The sequence below is a fragment of the Coturnix japonica genome, chromosome 4 (genome assembly GCF_001577835.2).
Source record: "Coturnix japonica isolate 7356 chromosome 4, Coturnix japonica 2.1, whole genome shotgun sequence".
In the NCBI taxonomy this organism is placed as follows: Eukaryota; Metazoa; Chordata; class Aves; order Galliformes; family Phasianidae; genus Coturnix; species Coturnix japonica.
In genome coordinates this window covers 80,623,606-80,634,429 of record NC_029519.1, presented here as the reverse complement: position 1 = coordinate 80,634,429, position 10,824 = coordinate 80,623,606, and the positions used below count along the sequence as shown (strand labels likewise).

The 10,824-nt window shown below is 43.7% G+C and overlaps 1 protein-coding gene across 1 annotated transcript in view; it reads left to right on the top strand.

The window, feature by feature from the left end:
• The first annotated feature begins 5,306 nt into the window (after positions 1–5,306).
• Positions 5,307–10,824, top strand: part of SLC4A11 (solute carrier family 4 member 11) — a 124,539-nt gene continuing 119,021 nt past the window's right edge. Inside the window, exon 1 of the mRNA XM_015863019.2 lies at positions 5,307–5,512. Within this exon, the coding sequence (XP_015718505.1) occupies positions 5,374–5,512 (139 nt within the window). The 5' untranslated portion in view covers positions 5,307–5,373. The remainder of the gene's footprint in view (positions 5,513–10,824) is intronic.

Genomic DNA, 10,824 nt, shown 5'->3' with positions numbered 1-10,824 from the left:
TAACTTTCATTTGCAGTCAACTACCAATGCTTAGGAATCTTGAATTTGCAAAGTACCACGAATGGGAGCTCTTCCTTTACTTCATGAGCAGGTGACAGTGGGAGAGGACTACACCCTCTTGTGTAACAGACATCTGTAAATGCTGTCAAGAACATTTTCACTGTGACTTCCTCCCTTTGATTCTTTTTCCTATTGTATGCAGCATTGGAATTACAGGCTTGAATCTAATCATGGAATTAAGAAAGCAGTTATCTTAATTAAGAGTTGATGACAAATCGACATACAGCCTCACAGGACCTTCTTTCTCATTGCCAATGAAGGCTGGCATGAGGAGATGCTCACAGTGACGCACTCATTTAGCAGCATTATTCTGTGAGAGGATGTCTATTCCGGTTAATATAACAAAAGAAAGTTCATTTTACTCTTGGGAGAAGGTAGGACTTTACACAAAGAGCTGAAAGGCAAGTGTCTTCACTCACGGTCTCGACCAGGCTGCTAAATGGGACAAATGCTGTCAAAATATAGTTGTACTAAAAGGTGACGAAAGGAAGAGTTTGGGAGCCACAGATGTTTCTGTCATTCTCTGTTTCTCCAAACCACATGGAGAGACTGTTTCAGTACTCCAAAGTCAGGGCACACATCTCCTGTACTCCTTGCCAGTGGTTAGCTTAGCAACTTTTTTTCCCCCCCTCCCATTATTTTCTTCAGTGTGGGTGCTCAGCTGCTTAAACATCTGCATCTGCCACTGAAAATTCACCTGCACAATCCCATTCTTCAAGCACAAGTATTGACTTGGCCCCTTGATGGCATTGCTGAAGTCATGTTCTGGTGCTGATCTGTTGTCTTATTAAGACATGCAGTTAATCCTACACTGGGGGCAGACTGAACTACTCTTCTGGACTTCCAATTCTGCTTTTCCTAGGCTCACACTGATGGAACCAGCACCCATGTATCTGTTAGTGCAGCCCAGCTCAAGCCAACCAAGAATTTAAGCTCGTGTTTGGACCAGCATAAGAGTAAAGCTATCTGACCTGTTTCAATATGCTTCAATGTCTGCTTTTTTGTTGTTGTAATATGCCTCCCTGATTTCAGTTTGCATTTCCACACTGCATAGTTAAATGTCCTATGAAACAACTCCCAGTGGTGCGAAGACATTGACATATGCCAGCACCATGTCACTGTGGCATTACTACTGCTGGAGAGTTTTTGTGCATTTTATGTGGTTCAAAGAGAATGCACACAAGAAAATGGAAAATAGTCTGTAGGAAAATGACTCTGATGACAGTTGACAAGAAATATTTTAGATGGTGCAGAGTACACAGCCATGCTATGTCATGGGAGGCACAGCGTGCGTGTGGGCTGCTCGGTGGGTGACCAACAGAGGTATAGGAGCATCACAGAATGGAAGAATCAAGAATCATAGAATGGCTTGGGTTGAAAAGAACCACAATGATCATTTGGTTTCAACCCCCTGCTGTGTGCAGGGTCACAAACCAGCAGCCCAGGCTGCCCAGAGCCACATCCAGCCTGGCCTTGAATGCCTGCAGGGATGGGGCATCCACAGCCTCCTTGGGCAACCTGTTCCAGTGCGTCCAACACTCCTGAAGCAGGTTCTCTACAGTGGGTTGCACAGGAAAGTGTCCAGGTGGGCTTGAATATCTCCAGAGAAGAAGATTCCTCCATCTCTCTGGGCATCTTGTGCCAGGGCTCTGTCACCCTCAAAGTTGAGATTCTTAACTTGAATACCCAAGATGGATAGGGAATACAGCGTGGCCATGTGCCAAATGTCAATATCAAACCATACCATGACAGTATGGCTTTCTGTAACACAATGACATTGACCTCCAAGCTTTCATCCTATCTGAAATCCTTCTACGAACCCAAGCTCAAAACCCGAATTCACTCAGGATGTCATGCAAAGGCCCAGTGTTCTCACACAAACCTCACTCCAGGCCCTCAGTGCATCCTGCTTACTTCTTAAGCACAACTCAATAGCTGTAGAACTTCAGTACTGCGTATAAGTAACTTCCAGAGAGTCTGTAGCTTACAAGTCTGTCTTTAAAAACATATTTTACAGCTCAACATCCTTGATTTCCAGGAACTCATGAATAGAGAAGATATATTCTTCTTGGTAACCAAATAATATCATTAAAACCATTATGAGTCCTGCAAAAATTATTCCTGTCTACCTAATTTAATCATGTAACAATGACTATTATTAACTTGTCTTTTGCCGCTGCCATTTGAGATTATGGCCTTGGATACATGGGTAGCTATTATATGATTCAGTTATTGTAAATGTGCATTGCTCTTAAGTGCTCGAGTGCTTATCCTTCCGTTACCTGCCTGAATTTACTCATTCCAGGACTATGTGATGAAACTGAAGATGAAAATGAGCAGTTCAGGGAACTGCAGAAAGCTTAACGCCCTTCCTTGTTGCATAGATTTGTGTCTGATGACTGTCTTCTGATGCCCAGGTGTACAAGACATCCTGTAGAACCTTCTCCTATGATTCACAGTGATGTCACTGTGTGTGGATTCTCTAGGGTCTTTAGAAGGTTTGAGTTTCTCAGCATCTTGTTCACCCTCACTTGGTTATGAGAAATATTATATTTCTGAAGCTATAAGTTTCAGCCAGCTTTAGATCAATATCCTCAACTCTGCATCCCAAGTCTTTGTATGCAAGGAAAATAAGTCCCTGCATACTCCACAGATCTTGACCATATGTCTTCATTGCAAGCATAAGGCATTTTGAGCAGAAGTCATTCCCTACCAGTGTAATGGCATGACATCCCCCTCCACACACAGCTTTCTGTAATGGGCCTCATTTCCTTAGGAAAATCACCACTAGGAAAACAAAAATTAATTCTCTACCTCTCTCCTTCCTTGGTAATAAAGAAAAAATATATTTTTTTCCTGTTCACAAGTTTGAACTGAAATAGCCAAATCCATTGGACCTGAAAAGTAAATTAAAAAAAACAAAGAAACAAAAAAAACAACAAATAATAAAAGAACATAATCTACTTTTTGGATTAAACTGCACTGAGGACAGTATCAGCAGAATACATTGCTTGAAGGCAAAGTCCATGCAAAGAGCAGGACCAGACCTGAGCTGTGTCTGTAAGGTGACAGCCGAAGGTGCCAATAACACCTCCATCCCACTCATTTCTATGCTGCAATGGTATTTCTCCTCTGTGCTACGGGAACAAATAACAATAGTTTCTCAGACAGTGGGAAATGTGCTGTTTTTTCTGGTGTCAAAAATGAAAAACAGGAAACGTTACTAGCCCTCTTTTTCTAATGGAGTGGTCTATAGAGGAGCATCCTGTGTGAGTGTGCACGTTACTCCTTCTGCCTCCTCCCGGGTGTAACTTTTGAAACCTTTGGCCAATTCCAACCTGACAGAGGCACAGAACTACTAATTCCGTGCTACTTTGATGAAAACCAACAACTGAGAGGAAGAAAGAGAATTTAGCAATCTCCCACCCATCCTTCCTCCCAGGTCTCACATCCCCATGGATAAAATCAAGGTCTAGTTTGAGTTGGAAGGGACCTTTGAAGGCCATCTAGTCCAACCCCTTGCAATGAACAAAGGAACCTACAGCCTGATACCCTCTGCAAAACCTATAGAAGAGCAGACATCTCTGTTCAGGTATTTATTTTCCAATCTGGTTTATGTAAGAAGGTGGGACTGTGGATGACAGACTGTGAGTATAAGTGCTCATGCAAGAGCAGCTTAGGTCTCAGCTAGCGAGATGTGTGGTTGCATTGTACTGACTTCTTGAGACATCACTTGGCCTCACTGTCTCTTGGAAGAAAGATGCTCCATCTATTGTGCTAATAACATCTCAGGGAAGTCATTGATGTTACTATCAAAAATGGCAAGACAGATTCTGATCAGCACTCTATAATGAGGTCAGCCAGAGGAAATCCCTCTTGATGGGTGACTTGATCTCTGATTTGAGTCCAATCACCCTGCTGGCACTTGCTGTGATGTATAGCATAATCTAGATGTCAGGCAACATATCTGAGAGCTGAGGTAATTTCCTTGCTGGGTGGAAACTATTTTCACAGTGGAATGCTTGCGTTTCATTCATTATGAGTTGGAGGATATCCCCTCTCCAGGGTGAATCACAGAATCGTTAAGGTTGGAAGAGATCTCCAAGATTATCAAGTCCAACCCATCCCCATTAAACCATGTCCCTCAGTGCCACATCTCCATGGTTCTGGACCTCCAGGGATGCTGACCCACCTGCAGAAAACCAGGACTGAATACTTCTAATCTCCTAGGCTCACTGCAGCATCAGGATGAGTTGCTTTCAGAGCTTATCATAGACACCACTGCGTAAACACTATTGTGGAGTTTGTTCTACAAGGGAAGACACATCATCTTCAGAACAAGATATGAATGGTGGGCTTAAAGTGACCCCACAGCAAGCATGGAAGATTAAAAAGAATTGGCAAATAACTCCATGTGTAGAGAAAGGCTGCAGCAAGAGGAAAAACACTGATAGCTGTAATTGAATCCATCAGAATGAAAAGACGGAATAAAATTACTGCTGTGATAAAGCCCATTGCTTTGCAAATTTAAAGATGGTTTTCAATTTATTTATTCTTTTCAGACTCTGAGTAAGAAAGAAGTGATCATAGAATGGCTGTGGTTGGAAGGGACCTAAAAGCCTCCCACCCTACACCATGAGCTGGGTGCCCCCCACCAGATCAGACTGCCCATGGCCCCATCCAGTCTGACCTTGAGAACCTCAATGGATCAAACACAAAAGAACATGTTCAAGTTGTTATGGTTGGACTAGATGATCTTGTAGGTCCTTTCCAACCTAGTGATTCTATGTGCCACCTACTATCATTTGTGTATGTGTGCACTTTCCTACCTAGGAGGCAACCCATTTCCCCAGCTGAACAAGGTTCCCCATCAGGCTGCCCAGCATCACCTGTGCAAACCCAGCACCAATTATGCCTTCAAGCCTCTGGAGATTTTAGAAGACAACAGTTAAGCCTTCAGTACTCTTCTTGCTATAAGCAGATGATCAAGTTGCACATCTATAACTACCTCTTCTTGACACATCTTCTCAACTGGGGAGAAATAGTATCTAAAAGGCCAGAACTACAGCATAGGAATCTCCAAATGGGAAAGACCTTGGCTGATGGACCCCAGGGCTTTAACTTAGTTTACTGAGGAGTGCCCCCAGAGTGCAAACGAGCCTATAGGAAACAGCTGAGGGCAAAGACTGGGGTGGGTGGAGAGGTTGGCTTCCTCCTCACCCTTATTAGAGGACCTGGTCAGCCCCTAGGGTGCCCTATTTTTGGTCCTGGGCTGGAAAGGAGCTGCTCTAGGGCTTGTGGTAAGGGTGATGAATGGAGCTAACTCCTGTAAGAACCAACAATAAGGAGGGAGAAGGGCAGAGTGATGCCCTCCATCTCCTGCGTCCTGGGAAGATGAAAGATGAATCAGAGGAGGCTCCAGATAATGGGACTGCACTTGCTATTCAGGCTGGTAAGTTGTGAATTTTGTGTTTTTTCTGCTTTCTTTTTATGCATTTTTTGGGGGAAGGATGGTTGAAGTGAAGTGAGACAGTGTAGGTTGTGGTGAGAATAATGTGGTTTTGTATGGAGAAAAGTAAGCAAAGCAGAAAGGCACTTAAGATCTAGGTTAAGAGGGGGAACCATCTGAAGAGTTTTCTGTTATGAAGCTGTTGTTATTTACTTTATTTTTCAATGGAAATAGCAAATCATTTATGTCATAAGTTCTAGATAGTAGAAGTTACAAGCTACAGCTTGGGTAGTAGGGAAGCCAAGGTTATGAGTCTTCTTCCTTAAAACAGTGCCATCTTTAAGAGGAACAGCAGTTATCAGAAATAGATGTGAGAAAGAGATTTCATTGTCATTCACAGAAGTTCCTTGTGCCTCCTGTGGTAATGTGAGCTTATGGGCAGAGTAATACGTGATCTAAATGAATTAACTCTGAGGGTTTTCTGCCCTGGAGAAGTGTGTGGATAAGAGATGAGACAACTATGATAGTTAGGGTTTTTTACCTTATTCCTAATAATCCCTGAGCTGCAAGGGGATAAATAAACTGCAGGGAGATGTGAGTGCTTGGCCAGTAGGAGCAAGGCCCTTGAGCTGTTCTGGGGTCCCCTGTTCTTGCTGGGGAAAGGCTACAGAACAGCCAGCTGTCCTTATCCTCCCAGGAGCTGTAAATCTTCTCTGTGCAGCCCTGGGAGAAAATGTGAAAGTGAACTTCCCTACAGCTTTATCTTCAAAGCAATAACCCAATTTACTGAGCAGCTGTGAGATATGGAGCTGACCCAGAATATTAATTGGTCTCCCTGCCCTGCAGTGAATGAGAGCTACAGTTCAAAAGCCACTGGGCCCTGTTATCTCCTGCAATGGATGTTCCCTGTGATGAATGTCTCCTGTGATGCCATGTGCTGAACCCCACAGATCAAGTGGTGGGTGAGAGTCACATGGCAATCTCTAGGAGAGGCTCTGGGAAGTAGAGCAGAGATTTCTTTCATAAATCGATTGGTTGTCACAGGAAAATCCCTTTTGGGGAAGTGGTGGTTGGGAATCTTCTAATTAAGTGTGCCTAACTGGGCTCCTCTTCCTGAGAAGGCAGGAAGGATGTTCAAAGCTGTTTGTTTTCCCTGAAGGGCTTAAAGCGTGGTTGTATTTTTGAGGCAGTTTATATATTTTTTTTGGTGATGGCGGTTGTTGTTCTTGATTATTTTTCAAGAGGAATAAAAAGCTGAGCCTTAAAGTAATTTCCACCTTCCCAATGGGATAAGGCATCTGCATCATCTGCTTGGTCTGAATGTGCCAGTCCTGTTGTCCTGGTTGCTCTGTGCCTGAAAAACATACTCCAAATGCTCTGATGCTTAACTGACTGACCAATCTTAACTATATTTGACAGACACCGATGTCTTGAAAGCATTTGTGTTCTTATATCCAGTAAGAGAAATTCTTAATCCCCAAGGTTGAATCTTTCTGTAAGACTTCACGTTAAAGAGGGGAAATCAGAGCTGGCTCCTTGATTTCTTTCCCATTTACAACTCACCTTTGGCAGTACTGTGAGCCCTCAAATCTGCACGGCCATGCAACCAGGGATGAGTCCCAGGGTTGAATCCCAAAGACTGCTCCTACTTGGTGCCTTAGATGATCAGCAGCACCTGCCAAAAGCTCCTAATTCATGCAAATGCGTGTGCAGCTGACTTGGCTAAAGCCTTGCCAACTGGAGCCAAGACCTTCTCCAGTCTCATAACTTGCTGGTATTGATGTAGAACTGACTCTTCAGGTTTTGCTCTCCCAGAAGAGAACAGGGTGAAATGCAGGTGAGGTAGTGTGTAATGTAATTACATCAGCTGCATGCTTATGGCAGGAACTGAGATGAGGGGCATGCTGATATAGTCACACAAAGCATGTGAATATAGGAGACTCCGAGGCTCTGGGTCTTATATGGGCTGGCACCTCAGGGGCTTATCTGGGTAAGAGTGGAGGATGGCATGATCATGAGACCATAGGGAGATGGTTCTTGAGGGAAGAACAAGCCACAAATTAAGTTCGTAATGAAGAGAAATGAGCCCAGGTGCTCTCACTCATGTTGGGTTTTTTGGTTGGTTTTCTTGGAAGGAAGGTTGCTGTGTCATTGGTTGTTACAACTGGCACCTGCTGACCTCTATCAATGTATTGAGTAGAGATGGATGTGGAAGAGCATCTAGTGCATGTGGAAGAGCAATGTGGGTGTGGGAGCCTGCAGCCACACACCTGGTGTTGCAGATGAGATGATGTATGCTGTTGGGAATTGGATCTACCATGTAAATGCTATGGGTAGAGCAGCTTAAAGGGTCTACTGAGGCTTGGGGAGAGCCCTTGGCATGTCCCCTGTAAGTCCTGGCGAGGGGCTGAGTCATTCTCATGTCTGGGGCCCTCTGATCTTTGTGTGGCTCCTTTAGAGAAGTTCTGTGCAGTTGGAACAAATGGATGTATGTTCCCAGGGAAAAGAAATGACATCAGCCATTCCCATAAACAGAATTGAGGCCAAAGCCTCCAGATGTCACGCAATGGTGTGTGTTGCTTTTTTTTTTTAATCTCCATTTGACTATAGGAGTGTTTCCTTAACGATCCTCAGCTAATGAATAGAACCAAATGAAGAAATCTGCACTGGGTTTTTAAAGAAATGAATGCGTTTTTAAAGACGTAATGCATGTTGACATGGGTGTGTTAGAGCTTGTGGCTGTATCCATCCAGGCAAGGGGTATATTAATAACACATGGTGGCTATGAGTGGTGCCTGTAAGACCAATCTAAAATAGCCTATAGGTATCCAGCCCTCAACATCCCTTCTCAGCATGTGCAGCATATGTCTGTGGATGGGCAGCTCTCCTTGTGCTGCCTTGCTCTTGTTCCTCCAGTGGCAAGGCAATGTGTGTTTAAGGCAGTTAACTGAAGGGACCGGTCAGGACCCACTGCTCCTGCTGTGAGAACATCTTGATTGCCGACTTCCTCATGCTAATCGAATCAGGCTTGTTGCTTAATTTAATTGAAACAAAGAGGGATCTGATATGTGGCATCTGTCAGCAACCTCAGAAGGGAGGTAGGGATGTGATTCATGTGGTAGGCAAGAGCATTTGAAGTATTTCCTAGAACGATGTATTTCATGGGAAATGCCTTCAATTAGATTTGGGTATTTCCACACATCCTTGCCAGACTGGGAGCGGGTAGCTCAGCTTGATGCCAGTAAGGAATATCTCCTTTGTGAAATGAATAAATTACCTGGCCAGGCCTTCTATGTTCACAGTTGGTTTCATGGTATCTTCTTTAAAACACAATATGCTTATAATTTGTAATGAAAACTAATCCTTATAGCTCACAGCATGGGGCTGCTATGTCTGTATTTTTGAGTCAAAGAGGATGAGGGATATTTTTTCTTTTTTCCCCTATCCTGAGTATTGGATGAAATGAGGATGGATGAAACAGGCCAGCTGAAAGCTGTAGAACTTGAGTGTTGGGGGAAACTCTTCACTGAGAGGGTGGTGAGGCCTCAGCATGGGTCAACCAGAGGAGTTATAGGTAGCCCATCCCTGGAAGGGCCACAGATAGAAGCCTGGTCTGATGGGGGATGAAACCCGCCTATGGTTGAATCTGGGTGGACTTCAAGGTCCCTTCCAACCCAACCATTCTATGATTCTAATTTCAGTATCCTGATGGTGTTTCTCACTGTTGAATACTGTTGAGGATCCAACCTCTGCCAGTTGAACTTGATGCTGACAGCCAGCCTTTCAGGTTGTGTTGTAAGACAGAAGAGAAAGGCTTTGCCTGGTGACTTTTCCTATACTGATTTAAGTTACCCAAAGGAGAACTGCAGAATAGCCACTGTAGCACCTCAGTAATAGGAAGTCCTGATGGGACAGCTCTGTTTTGATACTTGCAGGTATTGCATCTTTATAGCTCAGATTGCCCAGTGTTTGCTATCACTTGTGTGCTGGAACAATGCTTAAAGTCATCATTGCTAGAACTGAAATGCAGGCTGACTGGTTGTGAGCTCTTTTTTTTCCCCTTTCTCTTAGCCATGTAAATGTTTTATGAAGTGAGCATAAAGTCAATAAACACTTCCTGTTTAACATCTGCCTTGTGAGAGATGCTGTACAAAACCACCAGATCTCTCACCCAGTGCATGGATTATTGCTGGTTCCCTGCTAAGCGCGGTATCAAAACTCATCAAGTAGGAAAATATATTCTGAACTTAAAGAGAAAATAAACTCATGCCTTCCTCTTAATGACACTGCATGGATTATACAGCAATGCAGCATATTGAAATTGTTCTGAAATTGGATTTTGGAGCCAGCTGAGCTGCATATCCTTATGGGAAGGCTCCTGGGGAAAGCTGGTCTGCACCTAGCATGGAGAGTAGGCAACCAGCTTGTTTCTTTTCTTGCTGTTTTTCAGTGTGACAAATGAAATTTGAATAATTGCTGTGTAAACTGAGAGCAGTTGTTGAATCTGAGAAGGCTGAAAAACATGTGCTTCTCAGCTTTGTTTTCGCTGCTGTTGATTCACGTCAATAGTGGCTGAAATCTTAATACTGTGGAATACTGCAAGCATTTCTACTTTAAAAACTAAAAGGTATGCCAATTTGTTTTCCAAGGCTTTATGGAATTGCAATTAGTGTAGTCAAATTGAGTAGGGGCTTTGGTTTGCAAGTGGTATCAGTACTGCCAGCTCCTGTCTGCAGTTGGCCAAGGCAGTCTGTAGGTCAGAGGGTGGGTGCAAATGATGTTTAATAGGACATGGGGGAGATTTAGGCTGGGTATAAGGAAGAAGTGCCTCACTGCCCTTATTGTAAAGGACCAGCAAATATTGCCTAGTGAGGTGGTCATGCTTATGGAGACACCCAAGGTCAGGCTGGATGGGAGCTCTGAGCTCCAGATGGAGCTGTGAGTGTCCCTGTTCACTGCAGGGGAGTTGGACCAGATGGTCTTTAAGGGTCCTTTCCAACTGAAATACAGCATAAGTGATGTATGGATGAAGCTCCTGACCCTGGCTCTGCTGTTCCTTCTGTGAGCTGTTGGCAAGTACGTTTAGCAGGCAGTGGACTTGCTTTGGTCTGCTTGCTACTCTTGGCTTCTTAGGTTGCTGGGAGATGATTTAATATTTATATTAATCTATATTATATTACCTTTTTTATATTATATGTCTTTTCTTGTTCCCAGATCTCAGCAATGATTTCCTTTGTTTAGTTGGGGGTAGTGAACCTTGTGGGAGAGATATGACACCTTTGCTTTGCTCAGTCAAGTGAAACATCATCTAAAAG